At 53.1% G+C, this 26,389-nt stretch overlaps 11 protein-coding genes across 11 annotated transcripts; 5 read left to right on the plus strand and 6 right to left on the minus strand.

The window, feature by feature from the left end:
* Nucleotides 1-424: 424 nt before the first annotated feature.
* Nucleotides 425-2,564, minus strand: Z520_00188 (uncharacterized protein; the record flags this gene model as incomplete). The annotated part of the gene is made up of 4 exons (XM_016770709.1): nt 425-452; nt 521-1,288; nt 1,362-2,427; nt 2,489-2,564. 4 exons carry the CDS (start codon nt 2,562-2,564, stop codon nt 425-427), a joined length of 1,938 nt encoding a protein of 645 aa, XP_016637619.1.
* An 895-nt stretch (nt 2,565-3,459) lies between these two features.
* On the minus strand, nt 3,460-3,729 carry Z520_00189 (uncharacterized protein; the record flags this gene model as incomplete). The annotated part of the gene is made up of 1 exon (XM_016770710.1): nt 3,460-3,729. The coding sequence occupies one exon, from the start codon at nt 3,727-3,729 to the stop codon at nt 3,460-3,462; it is 270 nt and encodes an 89-aa protein (XP_016637620.1).
* A 499-nt stretch (nt 3,730-4,228) lies between these two features.
* On the minus strand, nt 4,229-4,975 carry Z520_00190 (uncharacterized protein; the record flags this gene model as incomplete). Its single annotated transcript, XM_016770711.1, has 3 exons — nt 4,229-4,501; nt 4,652-4,736; nt 4,848-4,975. The coding sequence occupies 3 exons, from the start codon at nt 4,973-4,975 to the stop codon at nt 4,229-4,231; spliced, it is 486 nt and encodes a 161-aa protein (XP_016637621.1).
* Nucleotides 4,976-5,744: 769 nt separating this feature from the next.
* Nucleotides 5,745-9,227, minus strand: Z520_00191 (uncharacterized protein; the record flags this gene model as incomplete). The annotated part of the gene is made up of 1 exon (XM_016770712.1): nt 5,745-9,227. One exon carries the CDS (start codon nt 9,225-9,227, stop codon nt 5,745-5,747), a length of 3,483 nt encoding a protein of 1,160 aa, XP_016637622.1.
* A 603-nt stretch (nt 9,228-9,830) lies between these two features.
* On the plus strand, nt 9,831-11,330 carry Z520_00192 (uncharacterized protein; the record flags this gene model as incomplete). Its single annotated transcript, XM_016770713.1, has 4 exons — nt 9,831-10,059; nt 10,112-10,386; nt 10,437-10,552; nt 10,616-11,330. The coding sequence occupies 4 exons, from the start codon at nt 9,831-9,833 to the stop codon at nt 11,328-11,330; spliced, it is 1,335 nt and encodes a 444-aa protein (XP_016637623.1).
* Nucleotides 11,331-11,419: 89 nt separating this feature from the next.
* On the minus strand, nt 11,420-12,476 carry Z520_00193 (uncharacterized protein; the record flags this gene model as incomplete). The annotated part of the gene is made up of 4 exons (XM_016770714.1): nt 11,420-11,604; nt 11,687-11,744; nt 11,844-12,091; nt 12,182-12,476. The coding sequence occupies 4 exons, from the start codon at nt 12,474-12,476 to the stop codon at nt 11,420-11,422; spliced, it is 786 nt and encodes a 261-aa protein (XP_016637624.1).
* Nucleotides 12,477-14,028: 1,552 nt separating this feature from the next.
* Nucleotides 14,029-14,310, minus strand: Z520_00194 (uncharacterized protein; the record flags this gene model as incomplete). Its single annotated transcript, XM_016770715.1, has 1 exon — nt 14,029-14,310. The coding sequence occupies one exon, from the start codon at nt 14,308-14,310 to the stop codon at nt 14,029-14,031; it is 282 nt and encodes a 93-aa protein (XP_016637625.1).
* Nucleotides 14,311-15,540: 1,230 nt separating this feature from the next.
* On the plus strand, nt 15,541-17,996 carry Z520_00195 (uncharacterized protein; the record flags this gene model as incomplete). The annotated part of the gene is made up of 2 exons (XM_016770716.1): nt 15,541-15,713; nt 15,758-17,996. 2 exons carry the CDS (start codon nt 15,541-15,543, stop codon nt 17,994-17,996), a joined length of 2,412 nt encoding a protein of 803 aa, XP_016637626.1.
* Nucleotides 17,997-18,972: 976 nt separating this feature from the next.
* Z520_00196 (uncharacterized protein) lies at nt 18,973-20,520 on the plus strand (the record flags this gene model as incomplete). The annotated part of the gene is made up of 3 exons (XM_016770717.1): nt 18,973-19,443; nt 19,523-20,271; nt 20,412-20,520. 3 exons carry the CDS (start codon nt 18,973-18,975, stop codon nt 20,518-20,520), a joined length of 1,329 nt encoding a protein of 442 aa, XP_016637627.1.
* A 1,177-nt stretch (nt 20,521-21,697) lies between these two features.
* Z520_00197 (uncharacterized protein) lies at nt 21,698-22,835 on the plus strand (the record flags this gene model as incomplete). Its single annotated transcript, XM_016770718.1, has 3 exons — nt 21,698-21,772; nt 21,889-22,404; nt 22,536-22,835. The coding sequence occupies 3 exons, from the start codon at nt 21,698-21,700 to the stop codon at nt 22,833-22,835; spliced, it is 891 nt and encodes a 296-aa protein (XP_016637628.1).
* A 775-nt stretch (nt 22,836-23,610) lies between these two features.
* On the plus strand, nt 23,611-25,218 carry Z520_00198 (uncharacterized protein; the record flags this gene model as incomplete). Its single annotated transcript, XM_016770719.1, has 1 exon — nt 23,611-25,218. One exon carries the CDS (start codon nt 23,611-23,613, stop codon nt 25,216-25,218), a length of 1,608 nt encoding a protein of 535 aa, XP_016637629.1.
* Between the last annotated feature and the right edge of the window lie 1,171 nt (nt 25,219-26,389).

Below are 26,389 nucleotides of genomic sequence, written 5' to 3' on the forward strand. Positions count from 1 at the left end.
TCACCAAACATCCCAGTCGGAGGTGAGCTACAAGGAGGTAGGTGTTGATCTGGCTTCCCTTTCTTCAATTAAAGTGAGACCGGATTCCTCCCCCCATCACACACAGCGGGTAACCAAACACTCAGTGCGGCAGTCTCCATTGTATAGAATCCGCCCGCTGCTTTCGTGCAGAGAACTGCGAGGTAGAGTGTGTGGCGATCTATAGGAGGGCGCGTTGAAAGATGTTGATATCGAGGGCTGTATCGTTGACTTCTGTGGCCTTCGGTTGGAAAGGGATGCAGAACGTGGTATTCTAGATGGCGAATGGGGGGTCAAACGAATGTCATCCACACATTCATTTCATGGCAGATCTTATCATTTCCTCCAGATACTACAAACCCATGCTGCGCTTCCGACTATGCCTCCCCAGCAGCCTTGCCCAGCATCACAGATCATCGACCAGCACTCGCTGACTATGGAACACAGTCGTTTCCACGCTCTGGCCCCATTCTCCTTGCCCACCTTCCACCCGCTCTCTAACCCAAGCAAACACCACTTTCCAACCGTCGTCTTCGCTAGCCTCCTCACCGGCTCCTCGAGCCACAATTCCCCATCCTCCCTCGCAATACCCAGTACACACACCAGCAACCCCGCGAAGAACTCCGCCAGAAACCAACTAACGCTGATATTCCTCCACCCAGTAGCCCGAAACTTATACCGCGTGCACATTCCCCGCCACGCTGGCAGCATGAGATCGTGCTGACCGGGTAAATCCTCCGCGCCAGGGACCCCGCGGGCAATGTTTCTTGCTGTGATCTGTGTGCGTGCGAGTAGGGATTCGAACATTTGACGTGTTTCGATTTTCCATTGCGTAGGAGAGAGGGCTGAAGATGTCGTCCCACTAAGGAGGGATTGGGCTTCGAGGGATTCGGTAAGGAGATAGCTGAGCTGTGCTTCAAGGTCGGGAAGGAGAGAAAAATAGAGCATGGCGCGGATAGGCCCGTGCTCGGGGTCGCTGTCGTCCAAGTTGCCGAGGCCGGTGAGGTTGAAACAGAGTTTGGGAACAGAGTCCGGAAGGCAGACAAGGGTGCGACTCATGCAGCCGAGGACCGTGGCGTGGAATTGGGTGTTGGTGTACCAGCCATCTCCCCCTGTGGTGTTGGCGGGGAAGATAGGATCGAGGCTTTCGTGGGGATAGAAAATGCCGAAGTTGGACAGCAGTATGAGTGTAGCGGACTCCCCGTACATCTCGTTCACCTCGAAGATAGGTGTCCATGGCCATGGAGCGAAACGGCGTGTGCTGGTTGTCCTGGAAAATTTGGTTAGTTTGATATAAAAGATAAACCCGGGAAGATTTGAAAGGCGCGAGGAGGCAGACTCACATCATTTTGTATGGTTGATTCATGTCCGGAAACAGCTTAGACTCGAAAGTGCAATATGGCAGATCCGACGTACAATTCCACTCACCGGTGTGGTTACCATAGAAATAGTGAAAGCTGATGGTCCTGTTATCATCAGCTAGGAAAGGATGAATAAGCCCATCCGTCCGCAAGGGAGAGCAGGTGATGCTCCGATGGAACGTATATCGAAGCGGCGAATTGATACCGAGGACACTGGCATCGGCCACGACCTTGCTGGCGTCGTCCAGCAAGCTGCTCGCAGACCCTGTGGTCAGTGTATAGGAGCTGTTCTCTCCATCGCGACACAGGTGGCCGCGCCCAATCTTGAAAGGGCAGGTGTCGTTGTCTATGATTGAATATTTGATGCTCGGTTCGTAGAAGAACGAACAAGATTCACCGCCGGCAGCACTGCTGGCGCCGCGTCCGAGGTCATAGCATGATTTGGCGTACTGTAGGCTCTCACGCGCGATATCGTTGTAGTACTTGTGACCCAGCGCAAAATTTGCGGCGTTCTGTGCGTCATTGGATACCACGAGGCCACATTGCGGATGCCGGGACAAAGCAATCGAGTCACCAACCACTGGATAAGCAGACATGATGCCCAATATCAACATTCCAAAGTAGAGTAAAAGCGCTCCAAAGCCGACGATGAAATACCATAGAAAGTCCATTGAACTCTCGTTCGCAATTTTGAACATATTATACCAGAACTCTGGCCTTAGCATGCGAATGTGAGTTGGCGTAGTGTCACCAAGAGGCCGAATTGGTACGACTTTGTGCAGCAAGGCAAGAAGCCGGCGAAAGGTTGCCACGATTAAAGTCTCATTATCGTGGGACTTGTCGATTACTTCAAGTCTTTGCATCCGTCTTTCCTCCTGGTCAACGGTGTCGTCATCCGGCGCCGGGGCCTGGTTTGCACCACGTTGGTTGAGTGCCTTAAGAATTCTGCGTGCAATGTTGTAAAGGCTTTTGGCCGCAAGCGCCAGGAAGACGGCCAAGAAGTTTGTCAGTATATTGGCTGTCTGGTCAGAAACCAACAGTTGGCGTCCTGTCTACATTAGCACCACTTCATCAAGCCCGCGTCGGGATCAAAAGAGCCTCAGCCTTACGGTTTCCAGCATGGCGATTGTAGTCAACATAAGCTCTGGGTGCATGTATGACATACTTGGTTGCAGAGCTAGCCATTCTGACAAACGCAAGTGCTCGTCTCAGATAGCTCTGCGGGCATCGCAAGGCCGTTATATGTAGTGATCGCAGCTCAGAAGCCGCCAGATACGCAGATTGCGGCTGCGCAGAATGGGGCGCATGTCGCGGAAGGAGAAACTCAGAAGTAGTGGAGGCTGAGTGTTCAGCTGGACTCGCCGGAATACGAGCTCGAAGGCGGTTAAGGCTAAACAAGGCAACGGGATTGGCTAACTGTATATTGGCACCAGGGGAGTGTCGTCCAAAACAAAAGAGGCGGCACCGGCCCACCAACTTATAATGATTGCTGCTGCCTGTTGCTTTCGAGCTGGCTGAAGCTTTTGGGTGAGGTTCTCACTCATAAGCTGTTGATTGGTCTCAAAGCGGACTTGCCTCTTGGGCGAGCCCGAGTTGAGTCAGTTGAGGCTCTTTTCCGAAGCGCCTCCCAACCGCCCTCTGATTCATTTGAGACAAGCGCGTTTTCCTCAGGTCTGAGAATGAAGATAGGTTTTGGTGAGGTGAAAATCTCCTTGTGAGCACGATAGCATAATAATATTGATGAGTCGGTTTTCTCTTCGGCGCAACACTTCAGGCGGGAGCCAGCTATTCAGTCTGTCAGACATGTCACATCGCAGCCTTAACAACGAACATCAGCCCGGGATGGATCGGATAAAGACGCGTCTGCCGAAGCCCTTTCGAGGGGTTTTCCGCACCGCAAATTCAGCGCATTGGACGGAACGAAATCCTGTCTCGTAACTGGACTGAGCCACCTGGGCACTCTGTTCCCTACACCGCCATCCACTACCATAATACCTAGGTAGTGGCCCATACAAGAGGAGAGATAAAGCCTGATACAGCCTGATAGAGCGCTGGCCCAGCAACAGATGCCACCTGGTTCTTAAGTCGTACGCCGACGTCTAAACATCCGCCTCCATCTCGACACCTTCTGCTTCTGCGCTTTCTCCTTCCAAGCCCTCAAAGATTCGTCGTCGTCGTTGTCGTTCACCAAAGCGTCTCGACTCGGCCGTTGCATGTCGTTCTGTCGCTGGTCTCTCTTCTTCCTTAAAACGTTGTAGTCATCTCGTCGCGGCCGGGACTCGCCGTTCGCCCTCATCGAAGCATCGCTCTGTGCTGCCCTGTTCTGGGCGAATGCTGAAGCCCAACTCATGATGGTAATGCCGATGATGGTGATGAAAGGGATGTTCGCGCAAATGGTGGATCAGATGTTTTTTTTTATTCATGTGAGGGATTTAAAACCACCAAGTATACGATGGACGTTCTTACCGGCAGGAGGTCGAAGAACAATCCCTCAGGCATCATCCGCCATGTCTCTGCCTATATAATTGTCCTCTCAATGCAAGCTCAGCTACGGGATAACGGCACCAATGCCAGCATTAACCACATGATTACTGTTTGGCCGCCTGAGGAAGCATGTCAGATCCAGTACTCGTATCACATGGATGACGACTACGGGATCTGGGCCAAATACCTTGAATGGTAAAGTCAGCCTGCATTAAGGACTTATGCTTACTTTATACGGATCCAATTGCCGTGCAATGCACCGCTTTCCAACCCAAGCGCTGACCTCGTCTCCGGATTAAACTGCGCGCCACTTCCGTCAACCCCCGGGTTGACCAACGCATTCTCTGTCTCTCTGTCTCGTGCGATCACGACGACAAGGTGGTGGTCGTGCCAATACTCTGCACCGCATGCACCGCCACATCAATGTCCTGCTCCACGGTGCCTCCGCTGACTCCCACGGCGCCAATGAAATACCCATCCGGGTCAAAGATCGGTTGACCACCGCCAAACACAACCGTGCCACCGTTGGTCTCCTGGATGCCCCAGAGATCGCCGCCCGGCTCGCTGCGATTCTGCAAGGCGTTGTTGGGGATGCCGTTGTAGAGGACCACGGTTTTGGCCTTCTTCTGAGAAATGTCCTGGTTTAGGAGACTCTTGTCAGAACTGGTTCTTGCCGCATTTGGTGAAGTGGTACCAGAAGGGGGAAATATGTTCGCGTGGAGTGACCATCATATGATATGACTGTGCCATTGCCTTCAGACGGTGGGTAGGTATGTGTATGGACTTACGATGCTTCCCAGAAAAGAATTATCCATATGGACAAAGGCCACAAGCCATGACGACGGATCGAGCACGGCGATGTTTTGCGGTACACTTTTATGCCGTTGTTCCTCGTCAGCCAAAACACAGTACTTACCACCCGTGTCCCTCCCCTAGCCGACAATTCCTTCTTCGAGCCGGCAGAAGGAGCTAAGAAACACTTACCCTATAGCCTCTGCACGCTTGATACCAGCATCGATGACCTTCAAGGCTTGGGCATGGCTAATAAAGTGTCTCTGAGAGGGCGTCGAACCCCAGCCATGAGTGGCGGCGCGATCGACTGGTTTGGACATGGCGGCTAGTATCGATTGTTATTATTATTAGCGAGGTGAGGAAGGTGAGGGATAGACGAGATAGACCTTCATGGCCGCTTTTTGTTGTTTATTCCTATTCTTCCCCCCTCTTCCACTGCCCTCCCCTCCCTTTTCCCCGCGTCCCGTAAGGAGATTCTGGAGGACCTCGTAATGATTACTCGGTGCTCTTCTTCCCGCGCCTTGACGGCTGATTGGGCCACGACAGGGGGATTTGGCCAGAGAAGGAAGAGGAGAAATGCTGACCGGGGACGTAGCGGGGTGGAAATCCTGGAGATGATGATTACTTGCTGTGTAGAGGGGGGAAAGGGAGACTGGGGATGCGGATCCGAACGCTCCTCGGGCTTCCCCAGCCCGAGCGTCGCAATGGCCATCATCCACTACTACTAACCCATCTCTCCCTCCCCTACCAAGTACAAAAAAACGTAGATATCTACCCCGGCTCATCTCCGTGGGGATTACGGAGTAGTGCCAGTGTGCGGGGGAATAGCATCTCGCCCCGTCAACACTTCGAACTGCCTCTGGTGCCCCTGTGCTCCCAGCCTTGTCGGCGCCAACGTTATCGAGTTCGCGCTAGACGAATAGTGTGGTATCAGTAGGAATACGTTGATTTGCTCTGCAGGTATTGCACAGCTAGAACAACCAGATGATATCGTACAATGGGAAAGTGCAGGTTCCTAAATCTACACGGCAAAAGTGGCCTGGCAAGTGTCCAGATCTCACGAACCGCACCACCTCCATCTATTCCTCCCTACGCGTGCCGAACGGAGGTTGCAAACTTCCGGAGCTTGAAACTCGGTATAGCCGCCAGTCCAACCTGTGTATTTTCACCTTCAACCTCTCTCTCCTTCGTTTCATGCACGGCGGCGACTTCTGCCCCATCATCGGCTCCATTGACCGAGGTTGTCTCCCGCCCTGATTCTCGAGTGCCAGGACGTCTAGGAACAAAGACTCCCTTGGTAAAGTGCTTGCCAACGCCAACTTTGGACTTCTCGCGTGACGACGACCTAAATGCTGCTCGGGGATGCCTCGTAGCAATTCTCATATTCTTCGGCAAGGATTCGGAAGCGCGGAATTCTGTTTCGATATCCTCACGCGCCAGGTTGAATACTCCATAGAATTTTTCCGCCCATTTGAGGACTGCATCAAGGTCACGATGACTTCTTCTGCCCTCTTTTCTGGCTTGTATTTCAGATAAGGCTCCTCTGACTAGGATCTGCAAGGTGCGCATATTGGGGACGACAATTGGATTCAGATGCGGCTGTGTCGAAACCACGCCTATGTCCACCATCTCGATAGGAACTTCCGTGTCTTCGTTCCCCTGGTCGGAGGTATTGTAAAATTGGTCGTCGGTTGAGTCCAACTCTTCGTGTGGGAATGCAGCATTTAGGTTGAGCGAGACGGGCAAAGCTACGGGAGTTCGAGCCCCTGCATCCTGGATGGCTTCGGAGATCGGAAGATCGAATGCCCTCATTCTCAAGCTAAAATTATCTTCGCCATGTTTGCCAACGCCGCCTAGCTCATTCGGTACATCATCTTCTTTCCCGTCGAAAAATTCACCTTCGTCCTTTACTGTGGCGTAGTTTTCAGAGGCAGGGTCGTGGCCGTTGACCAGTAGAAGTGACGAGGTAGCATAATTCCTCGGATCTTTGCAGAATAAGTACCAGATGTCGCGCCCCTCCAGTACACCTTTAGTTTCGACGATTGCAGCGAATAGAACATTGAACGTATCTGTCGCAAGGTTTGGCTCGTTGCTGACAGGGAATCTCGGTTTGAACCGAGTGGCAGCGTCCCCAATTTCGCTGTCCGTCACGTTTTCCAAGAGGCGCAGGAGGTATCCCACTTGTTGTCTGAAGGTCTTCTTTTGATCAATCCTGAAGCCCGCGGGTGGCGAGTCATAAATACCGTCGAGAATATTGCAGAGCAGCAGCATAGCCTGTGAAAGATCGGACTCAGCGTCTGCTTGTAGCGTGGTCGCCGGATCGACTTCTAGGTTCAGAATCTTCGCTGCGAGACTCGCGACGATCTTAGGACTGTAACCGCCACCTTCAGCACGCCGTAGGTCGCGGAGGTTGAGAGCAGCATTTGTCCAGTCGCATGCATTGATGTGATGCACCACCAAAGCCCTGAGAACGTTTACGGTCAATTTTCTGGCCGATCGCTTGGTCAGGTTGAGGATATGTTTGACCAGCAGAGGGTCATTCTTGACTGACGCATAGCGAATTAACGCAGCGGTAACAGACGGTTTTCCCCAGGTAGAGGAAGGCAACAGCGCTCCGTCAACGTCCTCAGAAAATAGAAGCCAATCTCCCACGCCAAACAACTTCGCATTGCTCACGAGATCGAGGAATGGAGGCAATTTATAGGTAGGAAGCTGCCCATAGGTGTTGAGAAATTCGCTCTGACCTTTGGCATGCCTGGAAGTAAAGAAGCCATCTTCTGGACCGAGTGAAAGGGACAAAAACTCTCCAATAGCTTCCAGCTTGTTACCGTCAACCATCTTTTGGATTTCGGTGAATATGTCGACAGCTTTTGTGACAAGATTCGCTTCGACGCAAGCTTGCAGAGCCTGGTGGAGGATCCCAGCATGCACTTCGGAGTGGTCTAGAATGGAATCAAAGTCAAGTCCTGAACTCTGCTGATGGCTTTGCTCCACATGACATAGGCTCCGAAGCCGCGAGATAGTGTGTGCCAACTCTCGCAGACGATCGGCTTTGTCCACATTATACATGCTTTCAGTCTGGAGTAGACGGACAGCCACATAGTCGAAATATGCGGGCGTTCGACTATGCGATCCCGCAAACGATATCAGCTCGTTTATATCGTTTAGGATATTCGTGACAGACACTTCGCTGTCCGCAGCAGACACACCAATGTTGTTTATCAGGCAGTCGACGATGGCCAGAACAACTTCGGCACTGATGAATCTGAGGGGAGAAGCGCCTGGAAGTTGTTCATTTTGATAGACTTCATATTCGCTCTGCAGTTGTCGTCCGCGGGTCTGTTGATCCCGGTCAATTGAAGGCGCTCGATCGTCGTTCCAATGAATAGCGTGCCAATGGCCGTCTACGTCCGTTTGTAATGATCGAACAATTCGGGCTCCGGTTGCGGCATATCCAGCCTCAACGCAACACCAGAGAATAAACTCCAGCCACACTTCGGGTCCAAGCTCTCGCCTCCTGGGTCGTAGGCGACTAGGGGGAGGTTCTCGAAAAATATTCCAGGGGCTGGTCTCTGGTTTGCCAGATCCGGCGGTAATCTCCTCCTGGTAGGCATTCCAGACAGCATCGGAGAGCGTCGACAAGATTCTCGAATTCAGCAGATGAAGGATAGGCGATTGTTGAACTGTTGTTGTACCTTGTGGGAGGCAGTAGGTATAGATACTTGCTGGGACGAGTCCTAGATTGTGAACGAGCGCCAAGATCTGATGCACAGTGTTCATAATCTGCTTCCCTTCATCCGAGGGGCAATTGGTAGAAGCCAAAACAAGGTCGGCGAGGAGAGACCAAATGAGCTCCATCGTCATATCTTGGCTCTTCTCGGACAAAGTGCTTTCAGCGGACTCCCGAGAACTACCAAGAGGTCGTCGGCTGACGTGCAAAGTGCGCTCGAGTTCAATGGGAGCACCGCCTCTCGTCGCGAATGATCCATGGGGCCAAGTAATGTTGGAGGGGAGTTCGTCTTTGAAAGGCTCATTAGCTGCTAGTGCAACCGCCTTCAGCAAGGTTTCGGCGAGGTGAACGACAGCCTTGTATCGGCGTTGACTGAGCGCCATAAAGCGCAGAACATCAACATCGCCCTGATCGCGAGCGCCAATGAGAGTTCGAAGCACATCCTCAACATTCACCTCAGGTGGGATGTTGGTTCGAGGTTCAAAATCAAATAGCTGACTCAAGTGTCTCGGAAGGAATCTCTCCACCTCGGCGACCCAGTCCACGGGATCTCTTCGCGATAGCCTCCTTTTCCTTCGAACAACCTTGCTCTTCCTTGTATTTCTGACCTGGGTGGGAGCGGAGACGTCCCGGGAAGGAGGACTTGAGCCATCTTCAGATCGATTTCGGGGGTAGGAATATGATAGTGATTTCCGAGTCGCAGGAAGAGGCGGAGCATAAGATGGAAGCTTTGAGGAGAAGATTTTTTGACTCGATCCAGCCCTGAAGAACGACAGACGCGGAGCAATTGAATGACTGCACAACTGACTTCTGGATGGAAGCTGCTCAAAGCATCTGCGCATGACCCGAGGAACGGAGCGATTGGGAAGACATGTGAGAAGGCACTACCGCTGGGCACAACAAAGGAAGGATGAGCTGCGGGTGAAAGGAGCCATATATGAGCCAGATGCAAAGAGAGTCGGGCGGCCTGCAGGGAGAATATCGTGAATGTCGTGGATGTTCAATGATGCCGACACTTTTTTCAGGTCGCGCGATAGACTTGCCAGATTGAGATTTCGATGTGTACGCTAATTGGCGGCCATTTGGGGGGAGCGAAATTATTCTGTCTGACATAAATCGTACACAATTACACAATTACAAATAAGCCCCTGGCACTTGGGCCCAGTCGCACTGTTGTACGTAAGGTACCTAGGTATTTAATTAATGTAAAGGGCGCTTTTCGTTAACGTGACTACTTAGGTACTTGTAATATTGCTCTCCTCTGCTCCTCGTCCATCCCCAGCGGCACCGCGTCATACTCAAGCCATCCTCACAACCCAGTCCCAACTCCAATGGTGAAGAAGACGAGGAGCAGCGATAGATGTGCAGACTTCACCTTTGTCAACATATCCCAGCCCAATGATTCTAGGCAAAGGAGCACCCAAAGAATCGTTCGACATCATGTCATGGCTCGCGTTGCCGAGTCGCGGAAGAAGCGTCCAAAATCCATTACTTTCGAGGTGAGGCTTCCTCCGGCAGAAGCCGATAGCCTTGCCCTTGAAAACGACGTGGAGGCATGTGTGCACACTGCACATCAAACCCTGCCTTGCTACGGGGTGGTTCCTTATTCGCTTCATCCCTACGCATTATTTCCCGTGGAAACAGATGGTAGAGCGCGTCAATTGATCCAGTTCAGTATGCTCTCTTCCAAAGCATTTGCTGCAGTCCTCTGGCTCATTACCTCCAGTGCATAGCGAGGGGGACTACATGTATCGACCATTTCGGAATGAGTGGTTTGCAATGGCCATCATTGACTCCACTGCCTTCTACCTCTCATTGGCAAACGCAGCATTGTTCTTCCATCAGATGACTGAACGCAGAGGCTGTGAGCATAGTGACTCCGAGGAGTCCTCAAAGTACCTCAGCTTGTGCCTCAATCAAGTGGCTCAGAGGCTTGAGATGGAATCCCACAATATCAGTCAGGGTGTCATTACGACGATCTTAGGATTTCTCTGCCACGATGTTGGTTCACCCACTTTTGAATGAGACTCTGATGATAACCGTTGCGGTAGTCTACTGTCGGCAAATGGAACCGCTACGATGTCCATATGAATGGTCTAAGCAACATTGTCCGGCTTCGCGGGGGCTTTCAGGCTCTGAACAGCAATACCGTCATGTTCACCTCCTGGTACGGGCAAACCGCGAGAGCGGACAGGTGTCTCGTATGACCAAGATTTTGACCGTTTTTCAGGTTTGATATCCTCGGCGCCTCCGTTTTCGATTGCAAGCCACGCTTCTCGCTTCCTAGTGGCTTCTCTACTCCGAGCGTTCAACGCAGCTCATTGTCTCCGTCTATGCAAGATCTCCTCATACGGATTCGTAACTCCTCCGAGGAACTTGCGGAAATGGCAAACGCCCTGGAAAGAACCGCGCATTTGGCAGCGTTTGTGAATAATAATAGCGTTGAACCCCTATTTTGGAAAGACGGAGCCGCAGCAGCGAAACGAATCACACCTGTCCTGCACTTTCTACTATCATTACGACGACCCACGGACGATGACCCAAATATCAGCCCCTCCTCGGAGGTAGTGCTTCGCGAGGTGGTCAGACTCGCCTCGCTCATCTTGATTGCCAATGTGAAGCAAGCTTTTTCCCTCATAGCAGACGAGCTCACAATCTTGCAGCAGCGATTCTCGGCCTACGCCTCCATGGCATCTCATACCGACACTTGCTTTCCGGAACTCAGGCTTTGGGCTATTATCATGGTCACTTCATTGCGATTCCAAATCGATAAACTCGATGTGAGGGCTACTGTCAATGCGATGAGAGCCTTGGGAATTGAAAGCGGCAAGTCTGCCATTGATGTCGCGAAAAGTTTGATCTGGATTGATGAATTGATGGAGACGAGAGTCCCCGAAGTCATCCTTGAAATTGACCACGCTTTGTGTTTCTCTGAGACAAGTTAGGGAGACTTGATTGCGGCACGCTTGCTGGTGAGTCTTAAGGGACCCGTTCAACTCTGGAACCCCCCTTGGCCTTGCAAAACCATCCAGTCTCATCCACCTGTGATTCCGCCACTCGCTGAGATATACTGGCCAGTGATCCATCGACTCTTTTCCGAGGTAAGAAGCAGAACCGCATCGCCGATGTCCTCGGCCGTTCCGATTCTCTCTTCGGCTCTCGTCAGTGGTACGAGAAACTTGGGAATTGCGTCACCCACCGCGCCCGGGGGCAGACCATCTGCGGTGCCCCAAAAGGTTAGTGCCACATGGATCGAGCAGGATTCAGAACAAGGGATGATCAATTGCTGGAAGTTGCTCACCTGTTTGAACGGGCCCTGGCGCTATTGTGTTGATCGTGATTCCATGTCCACGTCCGAGCTGCAAAAAAAGACCCGTCAATTGTCATCCCAGATGCCTGCGATAAGAACAATGTGGGAAGAGAGCCATCAACCATCAGTCGACAATAATCCTACATACCTCCATGGCCAAGGCATAGGACAGTGTGTCCACTGCGGCTTTGGCTGCACTATACAACGCAACGGGCGCCATGCCCATCTTCGATGCGATGGAGCCGATGTTGATAATGCGGCCCCCTCGAGGCATCACAGGCACCACTGCCTGCGTCATAAACAGCGAGGCGAAGACATTGAGTGCAAAGGTTTTCTCCACGTCTTCTCCTGTCGCTTGCATGACATCGATGAGTGGACCTCCACCGGCGTTGTTCACTTCGACCCATAATGAGATTCCACGTCAGCCCTCGCCTATATGCGCCTGAAAGATGAGAAAAGGGGGATCTGACTCGAGATGCCACATACCAAGAATGTCGACTTTGTCTACCTGTAAAGCCTTGAGCGATGTCTCAACCAGGTTCTTCGCTCCTTCTTGGGTCGACACGTCCGCGCGCACAACGACAGCCCTGCCTCCGGCATTTTCAATCTTCTTGGCCACTCCTGCGGCGCGGGACGCAGATGTATCGGAGACATAGTTGATAACCACTGCAGCACCATTGCGCGCCAGGGCAGAAGCAATGCCTGCACCAATGCCGTTCTCTTTGCCTGACCCGGTAATGATGGCCACTTTGCCAGCTAGAGAGAGTGTGTCTGGCGACATGACCGCGAGATGTGAGCTGATTGGAGGAAATGGTGATTGTGAGGAAAGTTAGAGCAAGTACTCCGTTCTTCTGGGGATAGGAAGTTTGAAGGACCTGGGAAGAACAGGATATCCGTTGCAGACTTCAGCCATTTTATACACCCACGTCTGCTAGAATCGCCTTGTTGTATTCCACCGAGACTTATTACTTCGGCCGAAGCCAGAGTTACCATATCCCGACTCCACATCCCATCGATTCGAGGATGAAATCTGCCGTCGGTGAGACAAGAACCTCTCACTGTTCGCTTGCTGCTAGCATGAAAGGCCATTGCGGGGACACCCAGCTCGTCAGATCCTAGTCGACCAGCCTAGACCGGAAACGGAATGAAGAGATCCCTGTCCTGCATGAAGATCTCCCCGTCATCTACGCTCCCATTGGTCAACCCGACAATAGACGTCGTCGTATAGAGGTTGATGGAAGCTTGAAAAGGACATTCAAAGCAGGAATTATCGTCCGCTTCCTCGGCGGAGAACGCTGTACGACTCTCAAATTTCATCCGGAATAGATGGTCGGTCGTGTTCGATGCCGATATTCCGAGCAAGGGGTGTGAATCCGATCAGAGAAGTCCATGCATTTTCAGCAAAGAGGAGGGTGTGGAAAGTTAGGTACGAGGCTGATTCGGATCTATCTAGCAGACGCATTCCGAGTGCATGTCAGGACCGTAGCCTTAAAAAGGGCAATGGATATACTTGGGTGAGTCTGTGTGCGCAGGTCACAGTATCAAGACTTGACGGACGGTGTAGCCTATGCCGTAGTTTTTGTCGCAATGTCTGCTCTTCCCGAGTGTTGCGGACGCCAACATGCCAATCCAATGTGGGCTTTATCAAGAACCATTTGTAGATTCAGCAGATTCAGCAGATTCAGCAGGGATGTCTCTATGTATTTCGCCGCCAACGCTTGAGCCGCCTAAGCCGAAGTGCCCCTCCAAGCCCAAACTAGTGCCTCACATTCTCGTCACCACACGCCCAGGCCTGATATGGACAAACAACCTGCATTGCATGAAGTATCTTTGATACTGACTTGCTCTGCCAAGTGAATCTGGTGTCCGACTTGTGAACCGTTAGCGAAAACTCGCGATGGGAAAAGCATGCTTGGGCGAGGACGAGGCCGCAGACATCGCCGAGGCTGAGTGCTAGGAGCAGCAGTATGCACGACGCTCTGAACTGGTTGTCCACAGGTACGAGAAATAAGTTAGCCATGATGAAGCGTTGGCCAGCTTTTGTAGATGTAGGGCAGCGGTTGGGCGTTCCAGGTCTGGGTATCAATGTATCATATCTGTTCCGCTTCGCTCAAGAGGATGAGCGAAGGACGGGATGTCTGGGGAACGGGACGGAAGGGTTTCAGGAGGCGACGGGCGTGCGGACAGGAAAATGCTGCGTCTGGTAGTTTCTATTACATGTCCTCATATATTGTACTTGTGCACGGCATCGACAATCTCGAAGTTCCAGTCATTATTTCACCTCACATAAGCCTTCCTTCTCGGATCATCAGATCCGCAGCCTAACTGATAGGCTAATTGGGAGTGTCATCTCTGGAAACGTCCCCGTTGGGAACGTCCTCCTTCTTGACTGCGACGAGAGCATGCCATGGAGCTGCCCCGTTGGTCGAATTTGTCTGACCATTGCTGATTGCTGGCCGCTCGATATGGTTCCACTTTTCTCCGCCCTCAAGGCTGACGCTGTCAAGAGCGTGATTGACGAGTTGTTCATTTCCCTCAAGAATTTGAGCGGGGTAGTGGACACCGTCGATGATTTTATGGTGATCCCCTAGGTGTTGAAAGTCTCCTTTGGGCATTGCTGGGGGTGGGGTTCTGTTAGTAAAGAAGTGACCGGCGTGGGGGGATTTCTCATGGTGGAGTACTTACTGATTGCTAGAGAAAAGTGTTGAGTTTTGACTTAGCAGGATTATGTCTTAGAGACAATTTGATATTTTGGAGCGCAACGGGTTACTCGACCCCGGGGAGTTGTAAAAAGTGCCTGACAGGCCGAGCTGGAATGGGCGACCAGGGAATCCGTGAACTTGCACACTGCTCTGCCATCTTGCGATGCTTTATAGCTGTCGCGGCGATATCACGAGGGAGCCCATTGTCAATTACCTCTTTTGGCTGCGCAGCCGCAAGCTGTTCGTGGCCCCAGCATGAGCATGGTGGCTCGAGTTCCCAGGCGACATCTTCTGCAGATCGCTGCCCGATCACTGTTCTGACCTTGCGAATTCCCCTATCGAGATAAGCGGCAAGTTCAACAACCCATCAGCACTAGGACGCTTTCCATTCTGCCATCGGCGAGGTGAAGGAGTAATCTGGGGTTGTTCTGATGGTGTGGGCGGATCCTAGTTGTGGTCAAAGCAATGGAAACATTCAGAGCGGGAGGGACCAAGGCGTGGCGCCTCTCAAAACTTCACCGCCCGCTACACGCGACCAAGGCATAGAGTGGAGTGGAGTCGTAATTATCATCCCAATATCGTAATAAGCAGGCACTAGAAAGTCGCTTGATCTGCGCGAGATGCTTGAGCCTTGAGACGTGGCGTGTGAACCCCATGTCCGCCGAGCCGAGTCCTCGAGCAGGCCTGCTCAGTGCTCATGAGGTCTCAGGGACGGAACCATCTGGGCCACTCGTTGGATGAACCGGAATCGCCTCTAAACGCTTTTGGGGAATTAGCCATGCGGAGGCTGCTAGTAGTACTCGAAGCTCCACCTTGACACCCTTGACACCCATGACCGCTTTGGTCTCAACGTCTTCCGCCTTTCCATCACTTCCAAGGTTATCACCAGCGCAGGGCGGGCTAGTGATTCGGAGGCGCAGGCCAACTGCGGCTGGTTCCATCATGGCCCGACTGTTGCTTCCTTCTTCTCGAGAGACTCTCACCGTTCTCAGCCTGGTCCCTCGCTCAAAGGGACCGCCATCCCTCTGGGAGTCCTGGGAGTTCCAGGCGAACTTCATGTCCTCAGCCTGATGGTGACTTCGAGTGCAGTGCTTGAGCCTTACCGTCACCTTCTACCACCTCACAGTCGGAGCTACGATCGATATGCCCTTCCGAAAGCCTCTCCGTCCGTACGACCCTGACAAGCCAGGCAATGCCCCCCGCATCTCGAATGTCACCTGGGAAGGCTTTCGAGAGCTGATCACTACGCTTCGCCATGGAGGGTGCTCGAAGACGACAATACTGGCAGCATTGAAGAGGAGGAACTTTGAGCCTTCGTATGTCGAATCGCGAACGTCCAGATGTCGACTGACCTAGTCAGATATGCCCAGCTCAGGCGCCAAATACAAAAATGGGGTCTGAATGGGGACACAAACGAGGCCACATTTGTCGATCCACCCCTGCCTTCGACCGAGGCTGCGAGTTCTCTGAATTTCGAGTTTGACAGCTCCGTCGAACCACACGTTATACCAGGTCCTGTACCGGACGTTGCGCTTGACAGCCCGTTGGATCCGAACTTACGGGCAAGCCCCGACGCCAGGATGCGACCTGACCGTGTATTGGGAGGGACAAAAGACCAGACAACCTTAGCGGAACAGAGTCCCCCTTCTTCGGGAGGGATGCAACTCGAGCAACAAGCCGCGCGAAGTGGACCAAAATCCCAAGTTGCTGGTTCTCTTACCAGAAACTCACCGGAGATGTCGCCTTTGCAACGGACAAGCTCTCCTTACATGAATTCGCACGACATCATTTCCTCTCCGTCGGGACGCACGAGTGTTGGCAGCGGTCGCCTGGAGAGGCAATCCTCGCAGATCTCTTCGACTCCTCCTCTAACGCTTGCGGAGACTGCTTCAACGGACGATGCGTCGATAACCGACAGGAAGCTCAGTGAGGAGGCTTCTTCTCTTTTGGTGGATCGCGCTTCGCCTTCACAAGGGAGTCACTACAAGGTGATATCGCCTTCCTCGCTGCTCGCTCTCTGGCCCGCTTTCGAGGGTCCCCTGAGTCTCTCTGCATCAGAAGTTCGCGAGATTCAAGGGGTTGCTGCCACTCTCGCCGCCGGCCGCCTTTTCGATGATGCCTTCGATCTATTCTTTGTTGAATACAAATATTGGCAGGCTTGCACAAGCAAGCTCTCAGCGGACGAGATATACCCCCTGTCGGCCACGTCAATCCACAGCTCCGTGCGGTGCATGGTCACTGCGGCCATCAATTGCGCCCGAAACTCTAGTCCTGGTGCCCGGGCAGAGATTGCATACGAAACGCTGTTAAATGTTCAGCCCCTACTTCAGGCATATGGCTTTGCGCACAATCTTGACGGGGCTTTACTCAATCTCTATCTGTCACAATTGCAGTACCACTCTGCCTTCGCAGAGCTTCAAGATCCGAAGGAGACTGCGCTTCGCCTTGCCGTCAGCTGCATTGGGGAACGCTTCGAGGTCATTCTACCGGAAATCCAGGATCGCGAATACCTCTGGATCATCAGTTCTCTGAAGAGAATGTTAAGAGACGGTCTACCAAGCGGTACTTGGCATATGGCATCACGGTGTCTCGAGCCGCATGTGGCATATCATAATCATCTGTTCGATTGTGAAGAAGCCAGGATGGCACTGAGGACGATACTCGAATGGTGCAAAGCTTTTGTGAAGAAGCATAGGCATACTCTTACCAGGGTCGGCCTTCGCTCGCCGGGTTCTGCTTGGACGCGAGTATCTGCCGTTTGGGCTATGTATTGCTCCTGCGTTTTGGCCATCTCCTCATTCGATCTGCTCGTCCAGAATACCGAATCAATATATCAAGTGCCACTATGCCCACATGGGGTCAAGCCGTTGAAACTTGACGTCCTGATGGCATTGGCAGCGATCTGCCAAAGTTTCTTGAGCTCGGGAATTGAGAAGTCTAGGCGTCGACTTTTTGGCCCGCTCTTTGGTGACTATCTCGAGACTGAAATCAATGCCACGCTCACGGCCTGGCCGACACAGAGTTCCGAAATCATTAGACTCTACCTTTTACGGATGGACGATATACCCACCGCACCGGAAGGTACCCAGGTAATGAGCGGAGTACCCTGGTTCTTGGTGGAAGGATACATTGTACCGGCCTTTCGCACGCGCGAGTCCTCGCAAAAAATCGACCGCACGTCGTTCTCAGGATCTGCTTTGTTAGCCCATTCATCGATTCGCTCATCTGGACACAGCACTTCACGAAACAGCTTCGCCAGCTCATTCCAATCGTCGATCAACAGCATTCGGTCTTCCATGAGCTTGGATACCAAGCGAACACTTGCGCAAATGCTCGAAACAAGAGATCGATTGCACCGACCCTGGTCGGTGCTTTCAACCTTGAGCAAAAATACCAGCAGTTCGGCTGCAATATCAATTGGATCTCAAGGAAGCAACAACTTTGAGAGACTCACCGGGATGCCGTCTACTAGCCCAGATGTTGACTTGGCTGAGAATGCCAATTTGTGGGCCCCCGAAGACGGGGATCTGATGGCAATTGACCCAACTTTTGGGGAGACGGACGATGTTGAGATGGCCAATAATCCCACAACCTCGTGATAGAGAGCCACATAGTTTGTGGCTTCCACCCGGCTCGACCGAATCTTCCTCTTGGGCTTCTCCCAGGCAGGGCATTTCAATAGTTTTAAATCCCGTCTCCGTTGACAGTTAGATCCCTTCGCCCAAAAGCCTACTCTTATCACTTGAATCACCGCACGATACCATGTTCATCCGCAACGAACGGCTTGGGGCTGCCAGGAGGGGCTGCCAGCTTGGGAGTGCCCGTGGGGGACTTCAGGGGGAGTTGCAAGCGCAGGCTCCGAAACGCAGTGATTCTAGTGCGTGTACCGAGTGCCTCGTACCCTGTAGTTATCGCCTCTTTCGCCTGGCATTGCAACCGAGGTTGACAAGCCTGTGCGCAAGAGAGCCAACGTTACCGAACTCTCGACCACATAGGACGAATTGATTCAAGCAGAATTGATCATATAAGGCAGCTCCTTTTCTTGTCACTACCGATGTTTGCACCGTAGTAGTATAGGTGTGTCGTCCACTAAGCATTGGCGGCGAGGCGGGTGGCTCAGTCAGCACACGGGGATGCGAAGGGGCGGGCAGGCCATGTTCGAATCAAGCAAAAAGTGACTGGCGAGTGAAGCGATTCTGGAAGCTTATTTGATGGCCATGCGAACGGGGATCAAGCCACAACCTTGGCCTAATGAACTTTCAGCTCAGCAAGCTGGCGGATTGTTGTTTCGTCGCGAAGTTGGCGAGTTGGCGACTGGGAAGCCGATCAGCCTAAAACTTTGCAGCGTCGTCATCAACCACATCATTTTTAATTTAAAACCCGCGACACTCGAGGGGGGCACGGGGGGCCAACTTTTCATTCACGTCCGTGTGTACATGTCCATCATTCCCCCTGTCATCCTCATCGGTCGCCCTCGGGCAATGGAAATAATACACATCAGTGCTGCAACGAGCTGTCAGTAACACCCAGTCTCATCGCGATACTCTATTTGCCGCCAGCCGCCTCACCACCACCATGCCTCCCCGGAACAGGCATTTCCACACGCGAGAGCCCTTCCATCATGACGACAGATTGACACTGGACCGCGCCGAGGGGCCCTTCAGCTTCCTCAATCCCACCCGGGCCCATTTCGACCATTCCGGATCCATCTCCAAGAAAACCCCGGAGGATGTCGAGACATCGCAGGAGACCGTCGACCGTGAAGCCGAGCATCAAATTCCCAAGCACTATTCCGGTTCCGACGTGCCCGCCAAAAATATCAAGTTTTTGTGGCGGTCGCGAGACAATCGAAAAGGCCGACATCCCTTACTCGTCCAGAGACCCAAGCCCGGGGAAGAGGCATATTTTGTGACTCCGAGAAAAACGTCGGACCCCAGAGAGGTTTTGAAAACCATTGTCAAAACCCTGACGTACTATCCGATCTGGGATATCTCGTGGCTCGTGGCTTTTATCTTCACTTGGGGCAGTGTTGTCTGGGTTTTGAATGTATGCTTTTGTCTCTAAGACACCACCCCAGGAGGGCTGAGTAGTACACTCGACTAACCACTCTTGCTGGCCAATGTAGGGTTTCTTCGTCTGGCTACCAGTTGCAGCCCCCTCGACCGAGTTTAACGGCGAAATCTATTATGGAGGAGGGATCACAGCATTCATCGGCGCCATCGTTTTCTTCGAAACTGGCTCTATCCTGTTGATCTTCGAGGCCATCAATGCCAACAACACCGGCTGTTTCGGCTGGGCCGTGGAGCAACTGTTCGACGAAGACGACCAGCAGAAAGAAGGTACAGCGAGACTGCGCGTCGTCGCCAACCGCCACCACTGTCACCACCACCACCAGAACCGACGGAACTTCGTCGGCAAACATTCTCCTCTGACCGTCGTCGAGGCGCAACCACCTCTCAGGCAAGGCGGGAAAAAGGCCTGGCGATGGTTCCCCTCGTGGCACGACCTGCGCACGCACTACCTCCACGAGTTCGGCTTCCTGGCCGGCTCGGCGCAACTGTTTGGCGCGACCGTCTTCGGCATCTCCGGCATCACCGCCTTGCCGGGAATCTACAACCACTTGACGCCCGAGTGGCGGCTCAACGCCGCGTACTGGATCCCCCAGGTGATTGGCGGCAGCGGCTTCATCGTCAGCAGCACGCTGTACATGCTCGAGACGCAGCAGAAGTGGTGGAAACCCGCGCCGCATCTGCTTGGGTGGCACATTGCGTTCTGGAACCTCGTGGGGGCGCTGGGCTTCACGCTCTGCGGCTCTCTGGGGCTGGCGTATAAGAACTCTGGAGCCCAGTACGAGGCCGGGTTGGCTACTTTTTGGTACGTTTATCTCTTCTTCTCCCTCTCTTGTCCACAATGGACGACCCCTGCCCTCTTCCAACACTTCCTTCTGCGCAGGAACTACCTTGTTCCAATTTCCAGAATTTTGTTGTGCTAACTGAACGTGCCTCCGTCTCCAGGGGCTCCTGGGCATTCTTGATCGGCAGCTACCTCCAACTGTACGAGAGTCTCAGCAAGAACCCCGTGGAAGAAGTGCCGAGCGACCAAGTCTTTGCAGTGACACAATGAAAACGACAATGGATTCCATTCCTGTTTTTCTTTTGGGAGAATCCTTTTTTTTCCGACACGTTTGGGTTCCGGCGGCTTTTTTGGTCCCCTTCCCCCCGAAGGGTTGTCAAGTTCTAAAGGGGATGATGATGGTATATATGGGTATATAGAACAGGGATCATCTATATACCAATGCCACCATTCTCACTTGGGTAATTCTCCAGGAAGGGGAAAAGGTCTTGGGAAAATAGGGGGTTTTTGATGGGTGGAATTGTGTCGAAACCGATCCAAGGAAAAAAAAGTTTTGGATGTCTTTGTTAACTGACCATCTTCTCTTGTGGAGGGAGGCTGCGATAGATAATTCACACCTGGCGCGTGGACGGATCCTAATCCCAGTCCCCTAGTCCTCATCCATGTAATGTTTTGCATATCTCATAAAACACGGGACATACCTACGTCTCAGACACGCAAGTCTGCGCATGGTATAGCGGATGTGATGTGATGTGATGTGATGTGATGTGATGTACTCGGTGCTCTGGAACCCGTCTCCAGGCAGGGCAGGGGTAGTCGGAGGAAATCGGCCCAGTCGACTCGACCCGACACGACTTCGACACTAGGTACCTAGATAGGTACCTTCGTACACTACACGATATAACGTCTATGAAGGTATCGAGGTGGGCAAAGGAGGGTAGTTAAATAGGTACCCCGTGTTCCATAATCTACCTTTGAATCCAATCCAGAGAGCAGATATGTATCTCGACCTTCCTAGGTCCCTACCTACCTAGATACCTCAGGTAATTCTCCCTCCTATTCGGTACCTACCTATGTACATACCTCATAGGTAGAGACTCCGACACCTCAGTCCTACCTAGTAGCTATCGGCACAAGTTTTCCGACGGGACGGCAAGAGTCGCCATTTCGGTTACGGGCTCTCGGCGGCTGAGGGAGGGACGAAATGGTCAAAGATGCCTCGGCAAGTTTCTCTGGGACTTGGGACTGCGTTGACTAGTACTGACTGCGTCTTACTATTCCAATTCATTCATTAACCCAGCAAAGCAAAATCATGAACTACTTGCGCACTTGACCTCCAAAATCCAAAACTTGAGAAGCACCCGTCATTGAAGCTTTTTTTTTTGGTTTTCTTCACTTCGTCTCAACCTCCTTGTGTGTTCCTGCCAGTGCCCACAGAGAGCAAGCCATGGCGCAAAGAGCTCAGCAGATTGCGTCGCATCTCAATTACCCCTCGGGCCTGTTGGCCGGGCAGGTCGCTATTGTGAGTCTCTCCCCTTAGCAGCAGCAGAAGGAGCAGCAGCAGCAGCAGCACGAAGTCTTCTCTCTTTGGGTTTCGAGTTGGACGGCTCAGCTGACGACGAATCGCTTCCAAACTAGATCACAGGTAGCGGTCAGGGCATCGGGGCCGAGTGCGCACGGCTGTTCGCCAACGAGGGCGCCAAGGTGGTCGTGTGCGACGTCGACGCCGCCAAGGGCGAGGCCGTGGCCAAGTCCATCAACGACGCCACGCCAGGAAACAAGCGCGCCATCTCGGTGCCGGGCGACGTCACCGACCCAAACTACTTCCCCGTGCTGGTCTCGAAAGCTGCCGAGTTCGGCAATGGCAAGATCCACATCATCGTCAACAACGCAGGTTATACCTGGGACGGCGTGATCCACAAGATCACCGATAAACAGTGGGACACCATCATCAATGTGCACAATACCGCCCCCTTCCGGCTGGTCAGGCAGGCCGCCCCGTACTTCCGGGTCAAGGACGGCGAGAAGAGAGTCATCATCAACATCTCCAGCACGTCCGGCACCCACGGCAACGCTGGACAGGCCAACTACAGTTTGGCAAAGGCCGGCGTCACCGGCTTGACCAAGACCATCGCAAAGGAGTGGGGCCCGCAGGTACGTGGTTTTGTTCCTGACCTTCTGTCCGTGCCGGCAACTTCGAGACCCCCATGTTTCCTACCTCCTGTGCTGGGGTCCGAGTCGCTCGCTATACTGATGCTGACCTTGTCTTTCCTCTTGCGACACAGTTCGGCGTCCGCGCCAACACCATCGCCTTCGGCCACATCGACACGCGGTTGACCCGTGCAAAGGAAATCGGGGCCTTCATCACCACCGCCGACGGCCAACGTGTCGCGTTGGGCATTCCTGGAAAGCAAATTGCCGACCGGAAAGGAAGCGAAGACCCAAGTGCAGCGTACAGGGACATCCCTCTGGGAAGACCAGGCACTGCGACTGAGGCTGCCAGTTCCATCTTGGCCGTGTGTTCGCCACTGTTCAGCTACGTCAACGGACAGACCATCGAAGTGACTGGCGGACGGAACATGTAAATCGCGAAAGGGCGGGAGGCAGTTCAGAGGGTTGAGCAAGGGTGCGAGATCGTGGGAATCGAGTGACTAGAAGGGCAAGGAGTGACAGGACGAACAGCGATTTCAGCGGTGTAATCCGCGGCGAAATCTCGACAGTCCCGTCTCGAGAGGAGGAAGTGACGAAGGTGTACAATGGGCGGTGTCGTGTATAGCACGACTACAGACGAGAGCAGAAAAATAGAGCCAACAAAACTGAACCACTTACGGGTAGTGCCTTAGGCCAGACGCACAAGCTGCGGGAAGATTACCAGTAAAGGCAGCTCGGCAACGGAAACCCAACCAACCGATAGACCTTTGAGGCTCTCCCTGGCAAACCTGATAAATGCACGGGCTTGTTAAAGAGATATGAGGGCCCGCGGACTTTGATAATAAGGCTGCGAGCAGATGCGAACATCTCCGGGGCCTCCACCGAAGGCGGAACTGATCCGTCCATGCCCAGGGCAGCTGACATAATGGATGAACGATTGACTCGTGGGTGAGGACTCTGAGGACTCGAGGAGGGGGTTTGAGGCGCCCCGAGTTCGATTGCCGACGGGACGGTTGTCGCTTTTAAGTCGGCTCGCTCATCCTTGCTCGGCCTTTGCCCCAGCTCCCAACGTGCGAGAATATATTTGAGCTTCCCCTGCCTCCGTACCCAGTCCCAATCAAGCTGGATTTTCCTAGGTTGCTAGGGCGTCTTTCTAGTCCTCTTCGATGACTTGTTCGCTTGCCTCTGGCAGCAAGCGGCTGTGGTGCAATGGAGAAACAATCAACCCAGGCCCATCCATCCCAGGATCCTGACGTCGAGGCAAGGACACAGGCCCTTGATTTTCCAAAGGTCGAACCGACGACATCGATCGGAACATCACTCGCTCCAACCGAGTCCGACCCCCATGGCACTCGTCCAGCCTGTTTCAGCAGTTTCTTTCAGGAATGCCTCTTTGTTCTTACTACGACAATCGCTGTGGGACAGAGTTCCATCTTCACCGGGGCCATTCTCTGCTTGACCAACTCAATCGGCGAAGACCTGAATATGACAGCAGCCGAAGTGACGTGGATTAGTGCAGCCCAGACCCTCGCAGCGGGCACATTCTTGCTATTTTTTGGCCGGGTGGCGGATTTGTTTGGAAGGAGACTGCTCTTTCTTTGCAGTCTGGCCTTTTTCAGTATCTGTCTGCTCATCACGGGCTTTGCCACCAATGCCTACTTTCTGGACATCTTCTGTGGTCTTCTTGGTCTTAGTTCGGCAGCTTCTGTTCCTCCGGCCATTGGCAAGCTGGGGGCGGTTTATGACAGACCGAGTCGACGAAAGAACAGAGCATTTGCCTGCTTTTCCGGAGGCAATCCGGTTGGTTTCGTGCTTGGAGCATTTATCAGTGGAGTGACGATGCAGGTTTCCTCCTGGAGAGCAGCTTTCTGGGTCATGGCGGTGATTTATGCTTTCTTCTTCTTTGCCGCGCTGTGGACAACCCCTCCGGACAGCGAACAGAGCCTCGGAGGGCTCAACATGGACACTTTCCTGAAATTCGACCTTCTGGGAGCCCTCCTCGCTGTTAGTGGGATTGCCATGTTCACTGCCTCCCTGACTCTGGCAGGTGACGCGCCACATGGATGGCGGACACCCTACGTGATTGCCTTGTTAGTGGTTGGGCTTGTCCTGATCGCTGGCTTCATCTATTGGCAAAGCGTATTCCGATACCCACTCATGCCGCTGAGGGTCTGGAAAGATCGCAACTTCACGCTGGTGGTGGCCGTGCTCTGCCTTGGGTTTTACGGCTTCGCTGGGAATCTCTTTTGGTTATCTCTACTCTGGCAAAGGATCAACCGGCTGTCACCGCTGATGGTCGCCGTCCACCTTCTTCCAGCGGGAATTGGAGGAATTCTTGTCAACATACTGGCAGCAATGATCATGCACCGAGTGTCAAACCGGGTGATCATGATCATTGGGGCTGTGAGTGCCGTGATCGCTTCTGCACTTTTCAGTGCGCTGTATACGTCCATCTCGTTCTGGGCTATTGCGTTTCCAGCACTGTTATTCAGCGTGCTGTCGCAGGACCTGGAGTTCACCGTCACCAACATGTACGTCATGTCGTCTCTTCCCAGTGAACAGCAGTCGGTGGCAGGAGGCCTGTTCAACACGGCGACCCGGCTTGTTGCGACGGTTGGGCTGGGCATCCAAACGAGCATTTACAACACCGCTGGAGGGGCTGCCCAAGGGCCAGGAGCTGTGAGGTATCGGCCATATCAAGCGACATTCTGGGTGTCTCTAGGGGGTGCGGTTCTGGCAGTATTCTTGGTACCGTTCTTGACCATCGGGCGTCAAGGAGGGCGGAAAAAGCAAGCTAATCGGGGACACCAGGATTAAATGGTACCATGGTAGCGAGCAGGTATACAGCACAGACAGAGAAACGCCACCAAGGCCAGAGTTTGCTTAGGCGTCGATCAATTGAAATTGTATTTCGTGGTTCTCATTGGGTGCGCAGGAGTCACGGCTCGTTCGGATGATGGCATCGCCGCATCAGTGCTGCTGTAGGCAAAGGGGAAGGAGAAGGAGCCTGCAGGTGGTGACGGAACGGATGACATTTCCGAAGGGGTGCGTTTCCCGACCAGGGCCTACCGTACCTAGTTAGGTAAAGACTGAGCAGTTAATTGGTACCTGAAGCCACTGGAAGAACGTGGTTAGGAGGGCGCTAGGCCAAGGGGAAGAGGGGGCTTCGGGGGGCTTCTATCGACATTGTTGGCTTGGTTCACCTCCGCTATACCTACGATTATCGCTGTCCATCAAAGAGGCTGCGGAGGCTGCTGAGCCTCACCTGGCCCCTGGGCACTTGCCGAGTCTGCCTACTGCGATGCAAGCCACTGTGTACCGGCCCGCCGGTACTGCAGGTCCCTGGTGGGTGCCTGGGCCCCTATTGACTGGTCGGGGTTGTGCTCAATCTCCACACCACCAAGTACAAGTCAGGTAATGACAACAAACCTTGAAGTTTATCACGACGCGTAAATAGCTGGCAGGCACCACGTGTAGTAAGAGTCGCTCGGCTGTCAAGTGAGCGCATGGGAAATAAGACAAGCTCTTCAAGTATCAGAACATCCTGGAGACAAGGTAGCTGACTCGAACTGCGGCTGTGTCTCACAGTGAATGACCCTGAAATAATCAACGGCGGCGGTCGTTCCTTGTTTCACCTTTATTCTGCCACATTGACCCATTGCGCTCCGGGCACTGATTAACTCGCCCCTCAGCCAATCGGCAACTCGTCGAATCGCCATTCTGAGTCTGCACAAGTGACAAGCAAAATGAGACAGCGCATCTCACCCCTGGGCTCCCCGTAATATTCGCTTCATCACAAAGAAATGTTACTGCTGCGTTACCTAACCTACTGAACAAGATCGACCGCAGAAAGTCACCACCAACCTACACGACAACCGACTACTCATGCACCTCGCGCCCATCGGAAACTCACATCTGTCACCTTCACCACCTCCTCCCGCTCATCACTGACCCGTTACGCTGAACTTTGGTTGAAGCTGCCCGCGTT

This window comes from Fonsecaea multimorphosa (assembly GCF_000836435.1).
Source record: "Fonsecaea multimorphosa CBS 102226 unplaced genomic scaffold supercont1.1, whole genome shotgun sequence".
NCBI classification, from domain to species: domain Eukaryota; kingdom Fungi; phylum Ascomycota; class Eurotiomycetes; order Chaetothyriales; family Herpotrichiellaceae; genus Fonsecaea; species Fonsecaea multimorphosa.